This window comes from Drosophila serrata, unplaced genomic scaffold, assembly GCF_035046125.1.
Source record: "Drosophila serrata isolate PLE 108 unplaced genomic scaffold, ASM3504612v1 contig_359, whole genome shotgun sequence".
NCBI classification, from domain to species: Eukaryota; Metazoa; Arthropoda; class Insecta; order Diptera; family Drosophilidae; genus Drosophila; species Drosophila serrata.
The window spans coordinates 1,107,935-1,135,268 of NW_028257257.1; the positions used below are offsets into that span (position 1 = coordinate 1,107,935).

Sequence of the window (27,334 nt, forward strand, 5' to 3'; positions counted from 1 at the left end):
CAAGCGGCGAGATAAATGAAATGAAAAGTTAAAAATAAATATATATGCCATGCGGCGAGAAGAAGAAGAAGCAGCAGCAGCGAGGGACGTGATTTCGTTGTGCGTCTCCTTCGCACTCACTCTCGTCCCCGTACCCCGTCCCGCTCCCCCACTACCATCCGCGAGATGCTGCTGCCAAGCAGCAAAGAAGAGGCGCACGAAAACGAAATAAAACGGAATTCATTCACGCACATGTTTTTGTGGCCATTGCTGTGTTGTTGCCTTCGCACCGCTTTTGCCTTTTGCCCGCTCGTTTATCCTGCCATCCTTTATGCGCTCACAATTCTGATTCGATTTTTCCCACTCATCTGGCTCTCTTTACTCGGCCTCTCTCTCTGGTTGTCTTTATGCGGCAGCATCTCTCTCTCTCTCCCTGTCTCGGCAGGGGTCTCTCTCTCTCTAGCTCTCTCAGCTGCTTTGTTTCGAATATAAAATGGAAATAAAATAAGAAAATCGGAAACAAAATCAAATGTAAAAAGTTCGGTCCGTTAAATAAGAAACACTCGGAATATATAGTCATAAAATGTCTGGGAAAAAGTGCCAAAGCGCGTAAAAAAATAGAGAGTATATCCAAGGGATGCGTTGCAGACAATGAAACCCCTTTATGTGTGTGTGAGAGTGTGTGAAAAAAAAAAATAAAAAAACAAATAAACAAAAATCTCAGAAAATAACAGAAAAATCTAGAAAATTTTAAAAATATCCAATTGTTTGGCTTTGGAATAAATACTCAAAGAGGAAACTAGGAATTTCTTATTAAAAATTGTAAACTTTCTGCTTCCCTTCCTCCTCTTCCATCTTCTCCTGCGCTTCGCATCATCATCATCATCATCATCAACGCCCCATCTCTTTTGTCTCGAGTTTGCGCCGTCTTTTTTGCGCATTTCCCTTTTGGCAAGCTGTTTCGGTTCTGTTTTCGTTTTCGAAAAATTAAAACATCCAAAAGGGAGGACCGTTTGTGTTGCGTTCGTTCCGTGTAGTTTCAGTTCAGTTTCTCAGGAGCCCAAAATGCAAAAAAAAAAGAAAGAATGAAAGCCACCCCTAAAAACAACAAACAAGAATTTGTACTTTATCGTTACAGTAAAGCCTTGAAAGAGAAAAATTCATTCAATAATTCAAAATTAACGATTAATATTAGGCATAATGTTTACTATTTTTTTTTTTAATAATTAATTAAACTCATAAAACTCAGTTTTATGTTTCTAAAAACTATATTCTTATGAGTTCTTGTATAAAAATAGCATTTATGGGCTCACAATTTGATGTTCAAGTAATTTATTTATTAAATAATCTACTTAAACTCAAGTTACATCTTACTTGATATGAAAAATTAAAATTGTTACATAATTTTAAAGTATTTCTAAATATTTATTGAAATTTAAAATCTATTTGTAACTCCTAAATCATTAATCATATTGAAGTATTAAATACAAAGTCCAAAATATTTTAAATATTTCCACCTTCACTTTTATCGATTGTTTACTATCTTTCGGTCCTCCCCCCCCCCTCGCTGCCTGTCTCTCTCTCTCACTGTGCCGCCGCGCTCCGTCTCGCTTGCTCGCACGTGCGACTTTGAATATATTTTGCGGCAAGAAAATAATAGTTTTGCGTGCTCGGAAATATAAAATTTAAAGTGCAAAAACGTGTCCCGCGTATTCCTTCTACATTCTCTTATTTAACCAAATTTTTTACTTTTAAATTATTCCCACCGCAGTAAAGTTTATAATCGCAAGAAAAAAGGAGAAACAAAAATTGTGCCAAAACCAAAATAAAACCCAAGTAAAAAATATATAAAAATAAAAATCAAATACCAATTGAAAACCAATGAAATATATGCAAAATCGAGAGTAAAGTGAACTTTCTACCCTTGAAAAAGAGAGTAGACTATCCTCCCCTCCCCTGCATATACACGCAGAGAAATTAGCAAGGAGTTACACATCATATTTGCGAGGCGCCACTGTGAACATAAAAAGCCGTCAAACTGTGGGGCTCAGGGGCATTTTTTCTTCCTCCGCAAGGAATGTATTATCCGGTAAGCAGCACCAATACGAAAAATACGAAATACAGAAAAGCAAACAGAGTTCAGAGAGGAAAAAAGAAGGAAGAAAACAAACATTTCCAAACATTGCAAGTCGTAAATAACGTCGACAAACGGCAAACAACAATAAAAAGTAAACTCGGCTCTATTCCGTGCTGTTTGTTTGTTTGTCTGAAGTTGTTCCTGCTGCAGTTTTCAGTAGCGACTGTGTAACAGTGATCACTCCAAACAAAGTAACGGGGTTTAAGGGGATATTCAATGAATTTTAGGTAAATTTGTCCTAAGAAAACCCAAGTGTTTAATTATTATGTATTATATTTTTAGTCAAATGAATCATTTCCGACCCTATAAACCATATATATTCTTGATCAGCGTAAACAGCCAAATCGATTGAGCTATATTCTGCAGAATAAAAAAATTTTTAATTTTTTTCTAAATTTTATATCATTAAAATTATCGAACAAAAATTTCAAAAAAATTAAATTTTGTAGCTTTTAAAACTAGGTATGCATATTTGTTAACCTTATAAAAACTAGCTTAGAACAGCTTTCCGAATTGAATTTAATGGATTTTTGGCTTAGTTATGATCATTAGAACCCATGATCCTATTGCAAACTTTTAGGGTATTTAAAATTCGGATTCCCGAAGTAAGCTTGGGTCTTGGTTTTTTATTAGTTTAGGTAGGATTTCAGTAGAGACCTTGCTTTAAAAATCTGTATCAATATTTATGCGCAAAATGCTAAAACTTCTATTTATTTATGCACAAAATGATAAACATCTATTTATTTATGCACAAAATGCTAAAACTTATATTAAGTTATTGGATATTTAAATATTTAAATCTAAATATAATAATTTAAACATACAAAAGATTCGATTCTATCTAGAAGATTCTATATTTATTATTATTATATGTCTTATTTATTCTATATGTTCTATAGAAATCAGGAATTAATTTCCTAATATTTCTTGATTTAAGCTACTTTAAACACTGATTGTTTTTCTTATAGGTTGCAAATAACAAATAAAAACTAATAATAACTTAAATACATTATACAAGTATATAAATATGCTTCAAAAATCAGTTTTTAAATTTAGGAGAACAAAAATAATAGTAAAATCTTACCAAAATAGATACTTTAAATGCATAATAAATGTAGATTATTTTACAAAAATTAATATCATTCATGAAAAGGGGTACCAATAAACCTTAGGTTTATTAATTAGATATAGAAAATAAATTAAAGTTAACACCTTCTTGATATATTCCCTTATATTATACAAAAATAAATGTTTCCGCTAAAAGTATTTGCATTTTTCGGTTTCATCTTCTCTGAATGCACGTCCTTTTTGTGTGTGTTTTACTCTCGATTTAAGGCGAAATCGTGGCTCGTGCTAAAATCCTTATTAGTCAAATTCTCTGTAAGTGTGTGTGTCCCCACACCTCTCTCTCTCTCCCTTTCTATTTCCGTCTCTGTTTGCTCACCTATTTGCTCAGACAACAACAAATAATGTCAAATGTTGTACTCACACGTGTGTTGTGAGCTTGAGCTCTAACCTTCCCCCGAAAAAATAAAGAAGAAACCTCTCTTGGCCATTTGTTGACTTTGTCTTCGTTTTCTTTTTTTTCTCTTTTTTTATGCGGGACAATTGTTTGTTTTTGGATCAGCAAAGAGAAGAAGAGTGACAGGGGGGAAGGGGGAAAATTTGTAGAAACGAGGGGGGTAATTTGATAGCCAAACCAAAAATGCGGGTCGAATTTGCGGCTTTTTCGGATTTCAGATTTCGAATTCCACTTGACTTTTCCCCACCGCCGCCGCCCCCTCGTTTATGGTTATTTTTCTCATTAAAATCAGCTACATAGCCACACAATATATTCTTAATGCCTTCCCCGGACATTATATAATTATCTGCGACTCGGCATAATGAGCCCCAATTTATTGCCTGTTCATCTGATACCCGCAATGTGTTAACAAGAACGTCTCTATATATATGTATTTTATATGTATTTTCCCACGTCTACGAATAAATTTCAATTTTTTATTAATTTCGTTTCATTTGTCTTTTCTCTCTTCTCTTTGCAGGTACGTTTGATATGCAAATTGTATAGTTAAATAACTACTTAACTGTCATATGATTGATAAGGAAGTTGGTCGAGCCGAAACTTGGACCACATTTTGATGAATGGCACTAGAAGCTGTTGTTTGGGTTAACTATGCTGTTATTTTGCTATTTTATGATGTCAGATCCGCCACGAAATGACATTGACTTGGTTGCTCATCGCAGAACGAGTCTTTTGGTGGGTCTTATTTTTTATATTTTTAGTAAAATGAATGGAGACGCCACTAAAAGTGGTTATAGAATGGCCTAGTTAATGGATTTCTCAACAAAATGAAAAGAAAAATATGGTTAGTGATTTATCATAGTTTAGGAAATGTTTAAAACATATTTTATAATACCTATTTTCTGTAAATTTATTATTTTTGAGTTAGGAAAAACTTAAATAATAGTTTTGTAAGATATTCCGAGTAAATTATATAAAAAGAGGCCTTAGTTCCCCTTGATTCCAATAAGAAAGCTTTAAGTTCTTTTTTTTTTATCAATATCATTGAAAATGTACAACTTTTCCAATGCCATAAATTCTCTCCAATGAAAAATCCAACTAATCTATCAACTTGTCTAACTTTCTGTACAACTTATACTACTTTTCTTTACGTTTCCCATAATTTTATAATCACTCAATGTCGTCACCACTATTTTTTTCTATTGGTTTCTAGTTTCAATTTTATTTCGCAAATGTCACTCAAATTAATTGCAATTAAAAGTTTGTCTAGCTGTCATCGTTAGAAATATTTTTGTAGCAAATAAAAAATAAGTAAACCAAAATTGCGTCGCATTAAGTGAAACCTTCCTGCTTCAAGTCCGGCGGCGATTCAATTGAAAAATTGCACATAAATTGCATAAAACTGTTGTATGTTGTTGTTTTTGTGGTTTCATCAACAGAAGGGGTTTATTTTTTATGTTTTTACCGAGAGAGATCAGAGGAAGTCCATTGTGCGTGTGCAGTAAACCGCAAAGTTTTGGTTAAGATTTTTGTGTGTTAAAATCAAATAGATTTAGGCATTTATAGACTGAGTTGTAGGATTATAAAACTACAAAAGCAGTCATTAAAAATAAACAAAGAAATAATGATAACAATAGCAGAAACACGGTTTATTTAAACATTGTTTAATATACATGTGTATTTTTTTTCAATTATTGCCTTAAAATCAAGACAACTCATTTATTGAACACTTGAAAATGTAAACCAAGAAATCATCATTACACCAATATACTTATATATTTAAATACAATAAATGTTTGCTTTTAATTTCCCTTACAATCACGCAACGTACTGTATCCCAAGCTAACAGATATCTCTCTCTTATGGCTTTCGGACTTAATGTCTGCTATTAATTATGTTTATTTTATTTTTGAGGCATACACACAGAGCTTTGAAGGTTGTTGTTTGTCGAATCTCGAATGATTTTTTATGTACAGAAATTACTTTCACTCAATTAGGTCTTGTTTATGGTCTTGCATTTATGTGCCGAGTGTATGTAGGCATGTGTCCGACAATTTTCTTAAGTAGATTTTCCATTTTTCCATTACCCAGAGTGGTCATCAATCCCTACTCGGCCGATTGCCTGGGTTCTTGTCATATTTCAATTTCATATTTTTCACTCCACCTCCGCTTGATTGATGGTAGGCTCTATAATTTTTCAAGGGGAGAAAATTTGTGAATATTTTTTGGATGTGAAAAATGAGCTGAGAGCTGAGTGAAATAAAGTGCTGGAGAGTAGAGTAAGTGGAGCGCACATAAGGCCCGCATCTAATTGAGTCCATTTCCATTTTCATTCCCATTTCCAGGGCAAATGATATGACAATTTATTTCAATTAAAGTTGATTTAAAAAATTGCCTGCTGTTCTCGCTCTCTGTTCTGTTTCTCATCCCTCCCCCTTAAGCATTTTGGCTTTAGAAAAGCCCCTATTTAAATTGCTAGACCAATCCAAATAGGCACTCTCTCTCTTTGGATTATATAAAAATGTAGGTTTCCAGTTACTTTCAAAGCAGATTTTTAGCTACATGATATTTGTAAATTTATTTGCAATTTATCTTAATAAAAACTTGGAAATTTAAATTAGGTAAAAGGTTTCTTGTATAGTTTTTTCGAATTTACCTGAGGCGAACAATTATCTAAAACATTGCTAGTTGATCTCCTTTTACTTTGAAAGTCTTTGCTAATTTTAAAATACTTTTTATTGAGTAAATTATCCACAATTAAGCTCAGTAAATCTGAAATTAAACCGAAAACTGATTTAAATAGCACCCTTTTTACGTAACAAGTTTGGAATGTCAATTAATTTGTGCAGTTTTTTCATATTAAATTAAGCTATTTTAAGCTTTAGCTTTAAAATCAATTAATTCCCGTCCGATAATCATCGTTAAAATGATCTTAATAACGCATGTACCAGTTTTATTTTTTTTAACACATTCCAAAAAATCTGGCAAAACACTTAAAATTGAAATTAACAAACGGGTAAATTGAATATATTGTATGAAATTAACACAACTGAATGAATAAATGCAAATTTGTTGTAACTGACAAGTTCACAGCTCGAGATGAAAGAGCCAAAGATAAACAAAACACAAAACGCCAACAGAGTTACGGCAAATGTGAATGACCGAAACATTATCGGAGTGACTTTTTTTTGTAGTGCTTTACAGTGAGGCTTCATTAAATGATTTTCATAAAAAAAACAGAAGAAAGTTGGAGATTGTTTAAAATAAAGTAAGTTTTTCAGTTGATCAACTTAAATTGTATGAGAATGTTTAGGTTCCCAAAGTGCATTAAGATATGAAAGTCTTAAAAAGACCTTTAAAAAGTATAGAAAACCTTTCTTAGTGCAATTAAAAAATACAAAAATTACACATTAAAAATTATCACCTAAGCAATTATTCTTTATCTCTTTCCTAAAATTATATTTTTTAATTATTTAAAAATTTCTCAACTTTTCTGTGAGTTCACTTAACCGAGTATTGACTGTATTTTTCATTTTTTTTCTCTCTCCCTGCTGCTGCTGCTGCTGAGTGAAACATTTAAGCCAAGTTTCATGCAAATTATTCGGTTCACCGATGATGGCTTGAAGGGGGGAAAAATGAGGGGCTAAAAAGCTAATCGCAGGTGTCAGTCACACGAGGTATATCCCAGGTATCTCGCCGCGCTTTTCTGCTCCAAGCAATTAGCAAGATCGTCGCATGCCGCCCGCCACCGTTTTATTTTTTTTTTTTTTTTTTTTTTTTTATATATGACTCAGCTACGAACAAAACTTGGTCAAAAGTGTAACAGGTTTTTCTATAGTGCAGTCGCCAAAGTAACGGTATCTGTAGCAGACAGTCAGGTCTAGCTTTCTGGGAGATTTCATAATATTATTCGCTTCGGCTGAGTGGGCAGCAGCAGAAAAAAAAGCAGCTCAAGTTCAGGTCTAGAGAATTTAACGGCAGTTTAATGATTTCACAAAAATATTTGCAAAAAAAGGGAAATTTTAGGTCTTGGTACTTATAATTTATGTATTTAAAATTAATATACTATAAATAATATATAATATTATATTAAATTTGGGGTTTTTATTTAAATTAAAATGTTAGATTATTTCTTATAGGTTTCTAAATAATATAGTTTATATTATGATGTTCGAAAATATCGATAATTTATAAGAAAGTCGATATATTTATGTATTTAAATTTATTATATTATATACAATGTATATTATTATATTGTATTTGGGGTTTTTATTTAAATTAAGATGTTTGTTTATTTCTTATGTTTCTAAATAATATTGTTTATAATCTGATGTAAGAAAATATGGATATTTTATAAGAAAGTCGATATATTTATCTATATTAAAACGTTACGATACAACGATAAATTGTTATATGTCTAATATATGGAGCTAGTGTAAATGGAAAATTAGATAAATTAATATAATAATATCTGTCAATAATATCGGTATTTTAGAGTTGATTTTGATATTTTTCTATAGTTCAAATATTCAATATATTAAATGTATCAATATTTTCGAAAAGATATTGAGCCTGATAATGGAAAAAAATGTTAAAAAGAACAATTTCCAGAATTTTCGATAATTCCGATAAATCAATAATTACAATATTTTTTATATGACAAATTTGTGGATATATCATAACAAATTTTTCCCCTCATTATCAATCTTTAGTATATATTAAATGTATCAATATTATGGAAAAGATATTGAGCCTGATATTGGAAAAAAATGTTAAAAAGAACAATTTCCAGAATTTTTGATAATTCCGATAAATCAATAATTACAATATTTTTTATATGACAAATTTGTGGATATTATCAATCTATAGTTTAAATATTATCCAAAAAAACCATTAAATAATCTCCCAATTAAATCGAATTTCTCTTGCTCTTTACAAATTTTTTTAGTAGCTGCAATAATAATCGTTTTATGACCCATAATTTACTTGCTATTTAGCAGGCGGAGAATTGTTTTAATTGTTTTCACTCCATTTCTCGGCTCTGGCTGGGCTTTCATTCAACAACTCTTCCCATTCGATTTCATTCATTGGCGGCAAGTGAAGCACAAGGCACACACACACACTCACACTCATTCGTAGCTGCATTTGTTCTGCTGCTACTTTTTATTGCGATCTCTTTTCGCTACACTTGTTCCCTCTCTTTCTCCGTGCTTCTGCTTCTGTTGCTGTTTCTGTTTGCTGTTCATCCATCTGACTCTTTTATGTGGCTATTTGTTACGCCCCCACGTGCTTTTTTCGAACGCTTTTGATCGCACACTGACACAGTCGACAAATTTTTATTGTCGCCTCGAGTCGATCTCGGGCTTTTGTTTTGCTTTTTTTATTTATCGCTGCCGGCTTTTGTTTTTATTTGTATTTATCTTCTTGTGTTTTTGTGCTCTTCGCCCAGCTCTCAGTTTCTTGCTATTATTTTATTTATTTTGTTGCTATATTTCTTTTCACCCGATTTTTGTTTGTTGTTGTTTCTATTTCGCGGTGGGCTACTAAATTTACATTTTATTTGCATGTCATAAACGAGATTTTATTGTAGGCATGTCGCTTGTGCATACATTATTTTGTATTTTTTGCTAGCTTTATTTTTTTATATATATTTTTATTTAGAAGGAATATTTTTATATTGAGTAATCGGGGGAAAATTTCTTGGCAAAGTCAAATCAAGTACAGTGGGGTTTGGTAATGTGTCGGATTTATTAGTATTTTTTTTTAAATATTTTTTATTAATATAAATAATTAAAGAATTTAAAAAGTAAATACAATTTAGAATTATAGCGATAATATATATTTTAATAATGGATTTTATGGAACCATTTCTGTGATAAATACGAACTTGAGAATTATAGTGGAACAAGCAAAAGCCAAATCCCTTGAAGTTTTTATATAATTATTATTAAATTATTTAATTTTAAATTAAATCTTATATTTGTTCCTAAAACCTCTTCAATTGTAAATTATAAATATTATACTTGTCATAATTTTTTATGACCCACTGTATTTATTTAGTAACAGCTCACTTGATTTAGCATTGAGCAAGGTTTTACCATTTTTTTTTTAGGGTTGGTCACCAAATAAATAAAAAAAAGTGGGTAAGCAACTTTTTGGCTCAAATAAATAATTATTTTACTACACAGCCCGCCAAAATGTTGTATAGATAGACTGTAGACTTGGTTGATATTAAAAATGGGATTGGTTTGGTATCAAACATTAATTTTTTAATGCAAAAACTGATATGAAGTTTAGCATTAAATTGATGATTTATGCATAATCATTAAAAAAAAAGAACATTAACAATTATCAATTAAACCGTTTAAATGCTCATTTAATTGTATTGATTCATCGCCTCTTACAAATTCCTATCCCTGACACCTATTAAAATAGCTTAGACTCCGCCTGAATCATAACCGGAAACATCCCATAGACTTGCAGTCAAAAACTATTTATAGAATTATGCATGAATTCAGATAAATGGCGTTGTAAATAGTTTTCGTAATTGAATAAAAAAACTATGCATAATTTATGCAAATACAATTAATCAGCCATTGATGAAGCTCGCCGCTGCTTTACACATTTTCTTACCAATCAAATAAGCCAGTCAAGTTGGCTAACAACAACAATGTATCTCATGCATATTTACACGATTTTTCGCAATAAATTCTCGCTTTGGCTAATAAGCGTCAGAAGTGTGACTTTAAAATTCGTTTTAACGATTTGAGAATGTAACTTTTAATATATTTTTTCGTTTTTGTTTATTGCTTGCATTTTGTGTGTTCCTTCTGTGTGGATATATATATATAAATTTTAAGATTACATTAATGGCGTCTCGAGGCTTTCGCCTTTTCGATGAATTTAATTTATTAGCTAGCTGAAAAGTGCAAATTTGCTACTCGTTTTCACCCTGTCGTTTGTGAAAAACTGTGCTCACTTTACCTTAACTGTTGCCAATTAGCATAAAACGACAGTGCAGGCTAAATAAAACACTGAGAATATATAGTTTTTCTATAGAAAATATAGTTTTCTTAAGGAAATATATGATTTTATTTACCATTTCATTCAACAAGTTAAGTTAAGAGGCCAATATTTATCCTAGCAACTTTATTTATTGCAAATAAATGAAGAGATCATAAAAGATTGCATACTTAAAACATTATTAATGCTATTAAACCTTATTTTTTTTTCCTCTGTGGAAACAACAAGGTGAACAAGTCAGGTTGCAATGCAAAAGATAAATGGAAGATGCGCTCTGGGTTTTTAATTTCTGAATGGAAGGGAGGAGGTGAAGATGGGTCAGGCAGCAGGCGCCATTGTTTCGATTGTCTTGACCATAAACGAGTTGGCTGACATCATCGTCGGTGGTTAGCAGTAGCAGTAGTAGTAGTAACCTGGCCAACTTCTGACCTTTACAGCTGCTGTCCCCCAGTTGGTGACCTTGCCTGTGCCTCCTCCTCCTCATCCTCGCCCTCCCTTTATGGCCTTTTAATTATTCGCCATTGCAAATCGAAGCTGTGATTGCAATGACCTAGAACCTGAAAGCTATGGGCTTTTCAATAAAATTGTTTATAAATTGTACAAATATTTATGAAGTGGTTTTTATATGGTGAATAAAGAAACAAAGGTTCAGTAAAGTTTTATTTTATTAAAGATTAACTTAACTTTGCCAAAATCTGGTTTTAAGAAAAGGTTTATTGCAAAGATAATATGTTTTTCATGATCTTAAAAGGCCGTAAAATATTATTCAGATATCTCCTTTTTACCAAATACCTGATCGCATTAAAAATCTTCCAAGAATACCTCATAAATCATTATTTAAGTTTCGTTTACCTTAACTAATTATGCATTTTCATGTTTAACTTTTAGCCCCACTATTTTAATGCTGGATTTTTAATGAGCGTCTGCCATTTTTGTAAATTTTACTTACACAGTTTTTTCTATTTGTTTGTATGTTTTTCAAAGTTGAAGTTGTTTTTGCCAGCATGATGCACATGTTGCGGATGAAGGCGGCCTTCAACTTCAGCACGATTCTGACATCAATTTCAATTTAGAAAAAAAAGTGTATAATGAATTTTCATTTGCAGGCATATTAAATAGCAATTAACATGTATATTATAATGAATGGAACATAGGGGTGCATAAGGGTTCAAGGAACAGCTGCAGTTTGAGTTCAAAGAGCAATGTTCGCTCAATAAATGTATGAAAAATATTAATACCTTTCCAGGGTACTATATTTTGAATTAGAAGCTTGTAACCAGTGAAATATTCATTTCCGACCCTATAAATCATATATATTCTTGATCAGCATCGAAAGCTGAATCGGTCTAGCCATGTTTGGGAGAAAATAATTTTTTCGAATTTATTTTCGATATTTTGTGCCTAAATTTTATGTTTTTCAATTGTAAAAATTTGACAAAAATTGAATAGTCTTTAATTATAAAACTGAGTAGGCAGATTTTTTATCCTTGGAAAAACTAGCACAGAACAGCTTTCCGAATTGAATTTAATGCATTTTTGTCTTAGTTATGCATTTTTTAAACTTTGATTTGTGGAAAAAATTGCCATATAAAACTATCGTTAAGTAATGGCATTATAATTTTAGTCAGAACCTTAAAACACTGTAAAGGAGTTATTTTCGACCCTATATATCATATATATTCTTGATCAGCATGAACAGGCGAATCGATCTAGCTATGTTTGGGAGAAAATAATTTTTACGAATTTATTTTCGATATTTTGTGCCTAAATTTTATGTTTTTAAAATGTGAAAATTTGACAAAAATGTAAAATTCCTTAATTATAAAACTCAGTACGCAGAATTTTTAACCATATAAAAATAAGCTCAGAACAGCTTTCCGAATTGGAATTAATGCATTTTTGACTGAGTTATGATCTTTGAAAAAACTTTAATTTACCCAAAAAATTGGCATATAAAAATATCGCTTGAAATACCTAGAATAAACATATTTTAGGTGTTCTTTGAGGTATACGAAGGTGAAACCCCCAAACATTAATCAGCACAACAAATTATAAATACTTTAATATAATTTACAACATTTTTAAAGGTAATTGAAAGTGGTACAAATATATTAAAGTAATGTAGTATTCCCATTTAATACCAATTACCAACAGAATTATAATGAAAATTGAAACGTGGCGGGTTCAGTGATGAAAAAGGGGCTAATGGACGATGGCAAAAGGCCATCAACCAGATGGACAGATATATGTTTTCATTAATTCTTCCAGGCTCTGCACAGGAAATTCAACACCTATCCGAGTTTTATTTTCATTTCACGGATAAACGTCTCTATCTATTTCCGGACATAGAAACACACACACACTCGACTAAATCTCATTTCGAACACTTCTAAATGGAGAGCAAAATCCAATCCCTGATCCGCATCCTTCCTGTATTTTCCCTTGTCGTCCTTCTGCTAATTCCCTTTGATTGTGGATAGATGAAGTCCATCCTCGACTCGGCCTGCCTGCCAAAATAGACAATTTCCTTTTCTTATTAAATGTTATTTGTATTTCACTCACAGCGATGTTGAAATGGCCGCCGCCGCTTGACTATTTATTTGTTTTTAGCTCTCAGCTCCCCGTTCCTTCCGAAACCCTCTGTCCTTTGAACATCATCCAATTACACAGCGAACCGCACCCGGGACACGTGTGCAGCATCTGTTACCAGTTTTTGTGGCCCACTCGCTGGCTGCTCTCCCATCTCATCCCATCTCATCCCATCTCATCTCATCTCATTCCGGGCATCGATTGATGCCGTCTCGCTGGAAACGGCACTAAAATCGGTTCAGTTTTCTGGATTCTCAACTCTCTGGCTGAAGTTTGGCAACACCGCCACGCTGACATGGCTGAAATGGCCCCCGAAAAAATCCGAAAAAAAAAAACATTTTTTGTAATTGTGTAGCCTGCAGCCCCCCTTTCCGCACAGTGTGTGTGTTGTGTGTGTTGCCCTTAGCACACTCCGCTTGAAACAAATCAAATTGTGAGTCCGTTTCGCCTTCAAACCTATGAGATTGTCATAAACACTGCAATAAAAATAGGGTGTTTTTAATTTAAAAATATTATTTAAATCAAAAAAGAGCTTTTTTGGTTCTAAAAATATATATTTAAAAGGTCTACAGTCTTTGTTTTCTTTTATAAAAGTATATTAAAATTAAATTAAAATTTTTCTTTACTAATTTGCAAGTTTAAACTATTTTTGAGTCATCATTAATAACAAAATAACATTTTTAAAAATATTTAAAACTAAATGGAAGACGGTTTTCTTTTTTATCAAGTTATATAAAATATTTCTTTACCTTTTTAGCTAATTTGAAATATTTTAAAACAATGTTAACATATTTTAAAAATATGTCAAGCTTAGAGGAAGGTGTTCTCAATCTAAAATCGAAAATATTTTCTAAACCCTATTATTATTAAATATTTTAAACATTTTTGAACACAATTTTGCACGTCTAGAATATTTTTTTAGGCAATATCATATATTTTAAATCATATTTTTAAAATAGATGCAAATATGTCTTAGTCTCTGCTTTTAATCTTCTTGTTCTTACATTGTTTAACATTTTCTTAAGCAACTTTCTATATTATTTATAATTTTCTTTGAGTGAGAGAAATAAAACGTAGCGAATCGTAACGAGAACATAGAACCAAACCATGGGTTAACAACGGACCTGGGGTCAGGGTCGCCATCGTCCTTAGCGTTCGCTTACCCGGCAAGTGCAAAATAATGGCCAAGAAAGAACAACAGCAGCCAAGAAACTCATACATATTATATTTTGTACCTCTGGCCGAGAGCTGTTATTGCTGCTGTTGAAAAAAAATGAATGAATGAACCCAAGGGTGGGTCAAAATAAATGGGGGAGGCTGGGGGGGAGGCGACCCGAGAGTGCCAACCCCAAAGCGACTTGGCATCACCATTGTGACATTTAAGGGGCTCAAGAGAGCGGCAGCCGTAGCAGCTAGCTAAAAACAAAACCCACGCAGCACACACAACCCCCTTGGTAAGCGACCACCACCCACAACACCACCACCCACATTCGCCAAGCGATTTCCAGAGCAACCCTCGGGGGAAGGCCACCGGTGAAAGGTGTGAGATGGAGTCGTCGTCGAGTTGAGTCCTTTGCTCAGTGTGTGGCCCCTTAGGAGCTCCATGGGTGATGCTGTATAAATCTATATAAATATATATACATATATATATATATAGAAAGTAGTTATATATATATAGTCGTTTACGTGTGCCACCTCTGGTGGTGGAGCATTGCATATACTTTGTGGTATTGGTGCTCTGCTTAAAATAATTAAAAATCAATATTTAAACTATGCAACGAAGACCGAGTCAGCCTATCAGCAAAGGCAAAGGACGAGCGAAAGATACTGACGGATAAGTGAAGGAGATGATGGCATTAAAGCCTTCAGGAATATATAAATATAAAGATTGTATAAAGATTGGCAGAGAGAGGGAATATGATTAAAAAGAGATAATCTTAAATGAGATACTTATTAAGAAAATAGAAAAGAAGAGTTTATTTAAAAGGAAAGTCGGAAAGATTTCTGAATTAAAATATGCAACTAAATCATCTTAAAAGCTGGGTGACTCTGCAGCGTATTATAATTTAAATAAATTCTACAGAAAATGTACAAAAGAAAGACACATTTAAAAAGCCTGTCACAAAATTATTTACTCCCCTCCTAGAACGTTCTACCTTCCCTAAGCTTTAATATTATTCCCCTAGCATATCGCTCTAATTTATTATTTACGCCTAAAATGTACAAAAATTATGGTAAAAAAAAAAAAAATTGGGACTAGGACCAGGAACCAACCTGCTTCAAAAATTCTCTACAAGAAATTTGCATAATTTGTGATACCCTCCTTGTACAACAAAAATGAAAGAAGAATTTAATTATGCCATCTCCGTATTACATAATTTCTTACAATTTGCATACATTTTTGAAGCAAACGCCCATTTTATGGAAAAACCCGCCTCCAGCCATGGTCATAAAATGTTTGCCGGGAAACTCTATTTGCCTAGGCCTCCCCCTAGAAAAAATAATGTAGCTTTTTGCGGTTTTCCACAGCTTACAAGTCAGAGTAATCAAATCAATAAATGCCAAAAAATGGCAGTTTACTTTAATTAAAATACATTTTTTAGACAACAAATCAAATGAAATTGTTAATAAATTGAGGCAGAAGCAAGTCAAAGACTTGAGCTTAAATATATGCAAAGATTTCGGTTATAAATTAAGTTAGAGCTGGTTTCTCACCGTGGGTGGTAGAGCTGGCAAAACTGAATAAATCAATGAAATATATATAAAATTGAAATACTTATAATTCACCCAAACAAAAGGCGAAATAATGCTGATGACAAGTTCAATTGATTTATAAAGTGGAGCAAAATTGTGGCTTGATTTGTGGGGTGATATAAAGGCTTGTATAAAACCATAGTTAAAACCTTAAAAAATATATATATCAAGGGGTTTGAATTTAAAACTGAAACTATATAAAAACTGTTGTAATTTTTGTGGAATTATATATGCTTTATTTTAGAAGAAATATATCAAAAGGTATTAATTGTATACAAAGACAATGCCAGCTTTATTTGTTGTTTAATAATAAAACGAAATAGCAAAAACTTTCAGGCCAACTGTTACACATTAAATATCCTATCTTTGCTTGACATGTTTCCTGGGGCCACATTAATTAACGCAGTTTTTCCAACAACAACAACAACAGCTGGAAAAGCCCGCATTCTGGATAACCGAAAAATGTTTGGCATCAAGTGGAAAGGAAGGGGATTTGAATGGTTCACTCTCACCACGGTGTGGCTTTAGATAAATCCCAGCATCAGCATTGGTTTTACCTAGTATTTAGATGAATATATGTACATATTGGGCAACATTAACGCCAAATGTCAGGCAGGTCTTGTGGGCCAATGACAATTAGGCTGGTGATAAGATAAGCCGCTGCCTAAACCAATTTCGGTTGGTTGTTTCGTTGGAAACCCCTTTTTATCTCAAAATTAAATGGCGGCAGCTGTCACACACACACACACACACACACACTACACCCCCACCCGAAAAAGTTCGAACTTTGACTTTGAGTGTGCGTTTGCCATTTTCGTTTGTGGCTTCAATCAAAAAAGTTTTGCTTGGCGAAATGAGTCTTTTTTTGTTGTTGCTCAGCTGTTTTGTTTGCTATCTAGATGCGTGTAACTGTCAAATCGGGGCCAAAGTTTTATATCTATTAGCTGCCTGCCAATCAGAGTTTCGAATGGTGAATGGAATGTGTTTGAGGTGCGGCGGCATGACGGGGCGAAAAATGATTAAAAGTATCTTATGGATACGTGCAATCTGACAGCTTTTTGGGGGTTTGTGCAATCTTAAGACTTTAATTGCTGTATGGGCATCTTCTACTTACTTTTTCAATTGCTGTATAAAATCTTAATCTTAAATTCCATCGCCATTCAAAAAGCAGAATTCAATTTTCAGGGCTGTCAGAGAGAATTTCCGGAATAAATTTACATTATGCCCCACAGCATCACAGCGTTGATTGCTTTAGGGGGGGCGTCACTTTTATGCCCCTTTTTAATGCGTCATATGTGCCAGCTCATCTCATGTGTCTCCTCTCCTCCCTCTCCCCTTTCTCTCTTTATTTTTTAAATACCCCCAAAAATTGTTGTTAATTACGTTGTTGCAATGTGTGGCCAGGAAAAATGGGTTTTCCTACCATGAATAAAATATTAATTAAAGACTTTGCTTGAACAGCCGCACACACACTACACCCACAGCACAGAGCAAAGAGAGAGAACAAAAAAACGTAGTGACCAGATTTTTTTGAAGGAGGTTTCGGGTTGTGACAACTTTTGCATGAAAATATATTAAATGTCCCACAGAGGCAACACACTGATAATGAAGGCAACCGAAGAAAAAATGGTATATGTCAATTTTCCTTGTTTTTGCGGTTCCCATCGGAAAGTAAATTAATTTAAAATCTAAAAAAAAAGTTCGTTGACAGCTTGGGTTGCTCAGGAAAAAAATGAAGGAGGACAGCAGCTGACTCACTATGTCATTGATTACTTTTCGGTTTTTATCGGGTAGAGATAGCATTTTTTTTTGTATTAAGGATGTCATTATATATGGCCATTTATTGTTAAAGAAAGGTTTTTGTTTTTAGTTTAAGTTTAATAAAATAATTTAAATGCTAATGATTGGAACAGAAGAACTAGAGGATATCTTGAACCATTTATTAGAGCAAGAAAAGAAAAAGAGAATTAAGGAAAGAAGTATGTTATTAAATAGGTATTCATTTATAACTAATTAACCTTTTAAGGTTTTTAATTAACTTATCTTAAAAGATATATGGCTTGTTCTTCTATAATTAAAATGCAATTGAAGTTATCTCTTGAACAAGATATAAACGCAAATACATTCCGTGGGCGAAGGCACATCCCAATGAAGTTTGCCACGGCAGCCACATAATTTTCAAATGCACTGTAATGCAAGCTGGCATCTGTTTCTGCTGACAGCTAATCTAATCTATGAGGATGCTTATCCTGTTCTCATCCAAATACACAGACACATTGCACACTGGGAGTAAGATACAAATGCAGGGAGTAATCCATAAGATGCAACTTGCATATTGCGGGGCAGCATCTGGTGGTGGAAATTAGGCAATGCTGCAACATTTTGGGGAATAATTTATTCACACAACACATATATATTAGCGTGTGGATGTGTCAGTCTGTGGAATTTGCCAGGGTTCCTTATGGAAGTGTCGTAATAAATTTCTGACTAAAGACACAACTAAGAACTTGGCTGGCAAGTAAACTTTTGCTGTTTGTACACTTGGAACTTGCCATGTCATGCCAAATGCAAATCGGGGGGATTTATATATACATATAGCAAGATGCCTGCCAAGCTGTTGATGCTGAAGGTGTCAGATTCATTGACTGCAAAACTTTGAAGAACATTAATGCGATATATATTATATACTATATATATAAGGAGGGTCTTTGATCTTGCTTCTGCTTCTTTGAAAATTAATTAACTTCACAGCCAGGCTCATGAACATCATAATAAATCAATAATCATTTCGTAAAAGAGCCACTGACTGGACCATCATCATCATATTTTTCTCCATCTATTTATACCTCTTCTTGGCTTAGCCATTTAAGCCATTTTGCCATGGTAACCCGTTGTCAGTTCATTAGGTTAATTAAAAGTACAGGGTTTCCTGCTGTCATCGAGATCCCATCATTAGGGCAAAGCGAAACCACGAAAAAATACCAATTAGAGCCTGAAAAAAAAAAGATTTGTTCTTAAACAGATTGCGTTACAAGCGTTTTTGATTTATCTACTTTTATTTAGTGGCCCAGCCCAGGCAATTTTTTAACAATTCAATCAGCAAACACGAAAAACGGAAACGCAATGCGCACAAAACAAAAAAATAATTAATCAAAAGTTTTTCAACTTTGTTAATTTAAAAGAGAACGCGCTCAAGAACATATTCTTCTTTGAGATACAAATGTATATATAGATACTTTTTGCACGCTTGAAGCGATTTGTCCTTGAGTCGAGGCTGTTGAAGTCGAGCTCAAAGCCCTCGCACTCGCTGGTCTGATTATGACACTGCCAATGCCTCTCTCGAAATATATACATATATGTATGTATGTATAAATAAAAAAAGAAAAAAGATATACCGTCTTCGGCCATTAGAAGAACCGGAATAACCAGTGGAAAACTGCGCCAACTCAGCCAGTAGGCAGAAAAGCGAATTTTGCGGCTTTTGCCGGCTGCCTGAACGCCTGAATTGCCTGCTGTGAGTGCATTAAACTCGGTTTAGTGACAGTGAAAGTGGTTGGCTCAGTTGCTAACTGGGCCTGTCTCTCTTTGCCCCTTTGCCACTCGGACTGGTCTGCCGGGTTACATGACCAATTTTAATTTATGGAAAGGATTGTGACTACTACTACTACTATGTTACCAATCCTAGGGCGAATAAGCAATGTTTACGGGAGTTGTTTATAAATATATAGATTTCACAGTGCGGTTGAAAAGGGGGAAATAAATGTGTAGATTTTCGCATGAGATTGTAAAATGAGAACATGGGTTTTAATGTTGTTATTTATTGGCATTACATTTAGTTTTGGTAGATGAAGTAAGGCTGGTTGTTGGGTTGATTAAAAAGTACTAAATGCTTAAGAAATTAATTCATTTATTACAAATAATTTTCTTTAAAATATTTATTGTTCTTTTTAGATTTCCACATATTTATTTGAATTATTTAGGCTTCGAAAAACCTTACATTTATTTTTAAATTGTATTGAAATTCATATATTTTATTTTATTGTTATAATTATATTTATTATTATAATTAATTATATATAATTATTATAATTAATTATATATAATTATTATAATTAAATATATATTATTATTATTATTAAATATATATTATTATTATAATTAATTATATATTATTATTATAATTAATTATATGTTATTATTATAATTAAATATATATTATTATTATAATTAATTATATATTATTATATTAATTATGTTGCAAAACCTGCGGTTGCTATATTATTATTATAATTAATTATATTAATTATGTTGCAAAACCTGCGGTTGCTTCGCCTTCTCTTATATTTCCCCCCTCTAAAATCTGCAAACACAATATTGCATCATAAATATGGCGACGATGCGCGCATAATTCGCTATTTCCGGTGGCAAAGCACACCTTCAAATAGAGAGGCAGCCACAGAAAGAGACAGAGAGGGATAGGGAGAAAAAGAGATAGAGAAAGACGGGACATAAAAGCCAAAGTGACAACGATTTTTTCTTATTTATTTATTCCTTTTTTTTTATAGTATTATTATTTTGTTCTTTTTTTTTGAATGCACGCGCGAGTGGCAATAATTTATTCAATCAACGCAAAAGCCAACACCAAACGAGCACTCAGAGATACGCGTACTCAAAGATATACACAGGGAGAAAAATTATGGAAATGAGAAGGATTAGTAGATAATAAAATTGTAAAATTGTAAAAATTGTTTGGAAGAAGTAGATGCTGTTAAACCTTAGAGTTCTTAATAGAAACTTCACTTAGAGCTCTTAGATGCTATTCAGCAGATAAATCTTAAATCAAATCACAAATCCAGATTGATTGTTTATTGTTTCTCAGTGCACAATACACAGTCACATTCGGCTCTTGGCAGGCGGAGAGCCTAAATTGTCTAATGATGCCATCATTTGAGGCGGACACACAGCAGACAGCGTTTTACGATGGCCACGGATTGGGATTCAGAGTGTTTTCAGGGAATACTTCGCTACTAGGGCTAATAAAAATTTACGCATTGTTGTTCGGCGGGCAGCGAGGCGGCAGGAAACAGGAAGCAACACTTGATGCGCAGTTATGAAATACAAAAGAGCCAGAGCGAAGAGATACACCATATGTGTATTGGATACAAGAGAGTGGGATTGATGGCCGGCCGTGTGGCAACAATGGGTATATCTATGGCTACCTGGTCTCTGGTCCTAAGTGGCGAGCAGATACCATCGCCTGGGTTATTTTCTAGATACAAAGTGAAGTATCCGAAGCCCCCTTAAGGGGGAAATGAATATGGGGATTGGGTGTAGATAAGCATAATGTGTGTGTAAATGGGAATATATTTCAGGAATTTGAATACATCCAAACAACCTTAGATAATCGAAATGACGCATTAAGTTGAGTACTTGAATAAAGTATGACTAAAATTGGTATCATTACATTCATTTAATAAGATCTATTTAAGGAACTACATTTCCCTCGTATTTCTCTTAGTGCTTTTCACGCTGAACTCCTTTTTTTGAAAGGCCTCATAATTTTGTCATGTTTTTATTTTGGTTTGTCGCCAACCCAATTGACAAAAACAGATTTTAACACACTGCCATCAACAAATTGTGCACATGGCTAATTGCAAATTTGTTGCGCCTCGCTTTTGGCACCTGATGGGCCATATTAAAACCCAAAAAGAAAATTATTTCTAAATATTACAGCCAAGGTGGACGGACAGACCTACATATTTATGTGAAATTGAAGCAAATTGTAATGACAGATAGACACAAAGAGACCAAAGTTAAAAATGGCATTCTATGTCATAATATTATCATGAATTTCAATCAGAAAAGATGTGTGAAAGAACAGGGAAATATATTTATAAATAACTATATATATTTAAATAAATTTTGGTAAAATATCTTGCCTCGTTAAGAAGTATGAGAGATTACGATGAATGTTATACAATATATTAGAACAAACAACGACCTTATAAAATCCAGAGACAGGGATTTCGTTTGTTTAAATAGAAATGCTTAATTTAGAACAACAGTTTCTCCCCCACATTTCTACATATCTCTTCCCTTGCTACGTGTCTGTTGTATAATCTCCCTAAAGCCCCCGACAAATTCCTTTTCGTACCTCATTTAATCTGTTGAAGGGATTCCCTTTATCATGTAACCCACTCATGTCCAGGCTTCAATGAACTGACAAGCTCCACATCATTAGCAAGATGGGTTTGCTTGGAATGGATCCCAGCACTACCCGCTGTCAGAGAACTTATGTGCTGGCATTATTATTATTATTTTTTTTTTTTTGTTATTTTTTGTTTTTCGGTGGCTCTTTCCAGACCGAAATCGATGAATCTCCAGCACTGTTTTTATGCTCGCCGCATCGCTAATTCGAAATCATCCATCAAGTTGGCAAAAAGGCGAACTGAGGCAACCCACCAAAGAGTCATTCAGTCACTTCAGCCAAGGGACCCAAGGGAGAAGATAGAAAAAGAAAAAAAACTAAAAACGGGAAGACAAATGCAATCTCCCTGACTGGTGTCTCCAGGGCGTGTCTTTTTAGAGGGCGTGGCGGGAAAATAAAACAAGAAAAACACTGGAGATATATGCCTCGACTATGAAATACCTTAATTTCTTTAAAAAATACGAAGCTGTACTTTGCAGGCAAAGCCTGGGAGAAAGAGCGGGAGTTGCATAGCACAAAGAGAGAGGGAGATAGGGAGATACATCCCCTTTCAAGCTCTTTTACAAAGAGTATTTATAACATATTTATAAGCTTTGAATAGACTCACCTTCCTCCCATCTTATATACCCCTTTGTTCTCACAATTAATGGGTATTCAAAATTCGCAGCAATGCCAAAAGTTTGCAACTCTTTTGTCTGATGACAAAAGTTTGTTGTAGGCGCGTTTACTGCCGCTGCTGCTGCTGCTGCTGTTGCTGTTGCTGCTGTTGCTGCTGTTGCTGCTGTTGCTGCTGTTGCTGCGACTTTGACAATGAATTTGGCCTTAAGGCTGGAAAGCAAAACAAAAGCAAAGTCGGCGGCAGACCCAGGCTGGGATAAAATCCTGTTTTTCGTCCAGGAATGAAGGCAAACTGGTTTTCGGGGTTGTGGGTGTGGTGGAACTGGAGTGCAGTCCCAGTCGGCTACGTCATCAAGGCGACAGCTTTTTTTTTTTTTTTTTTCCTCTTGTAAGATTTTTCTTTCTTCGTTTTCTGGTGGCTTTTGTGCAGCGACAACAATAAGGAGGCAACTTGACTGGGCGCTGACAAAGCGAGATTGATGCCCATCTAGGGCATGTCTTGGTCGTGTTCTGGGCGTTGATTATATTGATGGGCTGCACAGCAGCTTCTATGCCATGAACAGGTAACAAAAAATAGAAAAAACACCATGCAAAGTGAATGAAAATTAGGAAAAGACGAGGTTGGGAGTGAAAAGTATAGAAACTTTTAAAGGAATCCAGCATAAAGGGTTTTTCCTAAAGAAATATTACAAAAACATTTCATAAAATCATCATTTGCCACAAGAGATAATAAAGATATTATCTTATGACTTTGGAAACATTAAATACTAAACATTTCTTGAAAAAAAATGTAATGGAAAAGCATGTGGATTTAGAACTACACTTCTGTAATTTTAAGGCATAAAAACATGTAATATTCCCAAATTAAATACGTTTTGCGAGACATTTTTAAGAAACCCTTAATTTACATAAGAAAATGTAAGCTCTAAGCCCATTAAATACAAAAGAACCCTTAAGTAATAAGAGCTCCTAATATCTTGCATAATCTTAAGCAAGACAGTAAATTAATTTCGGGAAGCCGAACTTTATATACCCTTACAGTATGCTATGGAATTATAGTATCAATCATAACAAAATATTTATCCATATTTTAATATGACAATTTTTGTTGAAAAATACAAAATTTAAAGTACTTATAACTAAGCCAAAAATACATTAATTTCAATTCGGAAAGCTGTTCTGTGCTTGTTTTTATAAGGTTAAAAAATCTTCACACTCTCATTTAAAATTAAAAAATTTCGAATTTTTGTCAAATTTTGACAATTTAAAAATATGAAATTTAGTCACAAAATTTCGAAAATAAAGTAAAAAAAATTATTTTCTCCCAAACATAGCTAGATCGATTCGGCTGTTGATGCTGATCAAGAATATATATGGTTTATAGGGTCGGAAATGAATTCTTCACAGAGTTTTAAGCTTCTGACTAAAATTATAATTCTGATATTTATCGATAATTTTATATGTTAATTTTTTTCCACAAATCAAAGTTTAAAAAATGCATAACTAAGCCAAAAATGCATTAATTTTAAATCGGAAAGCTGTTCTGTGCTAGTTTTTATATTGGTAAAAAATCTGCATACTCAGATTTGAAATTAAAGAATATTAAATTTTTGTCAAATTTTCACAATTTTATAATATAAAATTTAGTTACAAAATATCGAAAATAAATTCGAAAAATTTTTTTTCTTTCAAACATGGCTAGATCGATTCGCCTGTTGATGCTGATCAAGAATATATATGATTTATAGGGTCGGAAATGATTCCTTCACAGTTTTTTAAGCTTCTGACTAAAATTAGAATACCCTGCAAAAGGTATAATGAGGGAAAGCCTCTTTACAAATTGTTCTTCTCATAAGCATAGGCTAAGATTTTAATATTTTTTTTTCGGCTAATTTGTGCCAATTACTTATTCCCTCTTCTCTTTTTTGCAACTTTTTCATTACAGGTAAGTTGAAGAACTCATAAAACTCATTGCGCCAGCGAGAGACCAAAGTAACCTCATGAGTGAAGAAGCCAGAGGAACCCTTGGGTAACTTTAATTAGTACCAAAAAAAAAAGCAAAAATATTCACGCCTTCGGAGAAAACTTTGGACTTTCGGGGGATTCTCGGTCATAAATCTTGCAAAACACGAAGGCAACCAGCAAACAGCAAGAAAAAAACAGGTGCTCCACTGGCCAGATCCCCAAGTAAATTGAATTAAGATGAAAGAAAGGCCTAGCCAAGGCTAGAGGGAGACAAACACAAAGAGGGAGAGAGAAAGAGAGGCACAGCATCAACAACTTTTTAATGCTTTGGCAATTTTATGCTTAATATTTTGGTTACCTGCATCAAAAGTGTACAGGGAGAGGCAGGCCACCAAGTAAAAGTCAAGACCCCGGGAACAGATGCTCCAAGATTTCCTCAAAAGATAAACAAAACAGACAGAAAAGGAAGAGCGGGAGATGGCGAGAAAGAGATAGCCAATGGGGCAGATAGAAAGAGTCAGATAGAGAAAGGTAAAGACAGAGATGGACAGTTTTTAAGCTTAATAAGATCAAAATCTCTGCCGGATTATACAACAAACTTTTCTTACCTTTTTTTTTTTTGGGACTTGCCACGCCTCTCCTGGGAACTCAAGGCCCCTTTGCGGTCAAGACACGAATTTCGTATATATATTATATATATATTTCTCTCTCCTTATTTTTATTTCCTTTCCTTTTTTTCTTTATTCATTTTCCTTGGCCATCTTAAGTCAAAAGTTTGCTCTGTGTAAATTATTCGCAAAGCAAACAACTCAAAAGCCGAAAGGGAGGGGTGAAGGAATCCCAGGCCAGGGAGTTGCACCATGTGACATGTTTTGGCAGTTTTTTAAACAGAGATTAGAAGGAACGTCTCGTACAAGAAGTTGTAAGTTTTTAAGCACGAAAACATTTCCAGTGCCACAGAAAAAGTTTTATATTCATTCCCAAACCTCTCCCCCCAACTTGTTCCGATTTCAAGTGCTGCAAAAACATTTCGAAGAATGAATATTTAATGTCCCCGGGCATCTCTCTCTCTCTATATGTATATATGCAAAATCATTTGACACGTAGAGGAATCTCTGTTCTCGATAGAGTTGGAAAGTAATAAAAAATAATGCAAATGACATATACGAGTAGGAAAAAAAATAAAATGACTGCAACGAGAATAATGATGATGATGATGATGATGATCGCAAACCATGTTGCATAAATTGCTGCATGAAAAATCCTACCTCCTACCGCCGCTGCTTATCTTTTGGCTCTTTTGAAAACCCTCGAAGCAGAAAGAAAAATTGTCATTGTAACTACATAAAAATGAAATGCAATAAAAATACCCGCACTAAACTCGAAAAACCAACTGAAAACAGCAACAACAAATAACAATTGGAACAACAAAACCAGAAGGCAACACATAAAAATAATTTCAAATGAGCAGAGCAGAGGGTCGGGTGGTAAGAGAGAGAGATAGAAAGAGAGGAAAGCACTAGGATTTGGGGCATCGGGAAGTGCTGCACTGTGAGAAAAATCGAAAGGAAATACGCACAATTTATTATGTTTGCTTAGATAAAAGAAAAACCACCAAAGTTTACAAGGAAAAACAAGTCTAAAAATCCTTTCCGAAGTAGGGATGACAGAAAATATCAATATATCTAAAGTTGATATAAATATGTGCGAGAAATCGACATTAGGTTTGATGTATTCAAATATTAATCGATAATATTTCAGTACTCATTTTTTCGACTAAACGAACCTCAACAGATTCATAAAAGTTATTGTGGTTCTAATACTACATTATGTTATCAAATGTTTTATATTTCTTAACATTTTCAACACTTTACTTTTAATTTCAAATCTAATGCTAAACTGTGATAATTTTTTATTACAAAAATTTGTTAAGACTTACCTCTCAGTGCACCCAAATATAAATGAAAATTGTTCGACCGCTCTTGTTGTTTTTCCTGCTTCTGCTGTTTCTGCTACTGATGCTTTTCCCGGCTGCCTTTTTCTATATTTGTGTGTATTTTTCTTTTCGCTCGATTTTTATTTTGCCACAGAAATGAAAACTATTGAATGTCAAACAAAACGTGCAATCGCAATCGACACATACAGAGGGACGCTCTTACTCGCACACAGAAATTCAGACAGTTGGAGATATTAAGGAATATTTTTAGGGAAAGCGAGAAAAAAGGGAAATGGAGGGAAAAGCGAATGCAGAACCGGCACACACGGCGTATACTTAACCAAAATATTTACCCCGTACTTGGTTTTCCTCTTCGTGTGTATAGTCGAAGATTAAATGGTTTTTTATGTTTATTGCACAAATGCTTTTGTTATTATTCTCGTTAGTTGTTATTGTCCCTGTTGGTCTTTCTGTTGCAATAAGTTGGAAAAAAAACAATACAAACTTGGCATATTCCATTTATGGTAGATGAAATTTTCGGTTTGTGTATGGAGAATAGGATTTGGAGAGAGATAATATGAAGGGGATATACAGGGGAACTTT

At 33.6% G+C, this 27,334-nt stretch overlaps 1 protein-coding gene across 49 annotated transcripts in view; it reads left to right on the forward strand.

Annotated features, from left to right (window-relative positions):
* The window catches only part of Rbfox1 (RNA-binding Fox protein 1), a 148,669-nt gene that overhangs the window by 46,682 nt on the left and 74,653 nt on the right, over window positions 1-27,334 (forward strand). For 17 of the 49 annotated variants that reach the window (XR_015272983.1, XM_086838733.1, XM_086838757.1 and 14 more), the window contains exon 2: window positions 1,751-2,068. The exons of 31 other annotated variants lie outside the window; for them this stretch is intronic. Coding sequence is in view for 17 of the 18 variants with exons in the window: in XM_086838733.1 (XP_086694859.1) it covers window positions 2,057-2,068 (12 nt within the window). In the remaining variant the exon portion in view is untranslated. Of the gene's footprint in view, window positions 1-395; window positions 646-1,750; window positions 2,069-27,334 lie in introns of those variants that run through there. One more of the 49 variants, XM_086838734.1, reaches the window with a different exon arrangement.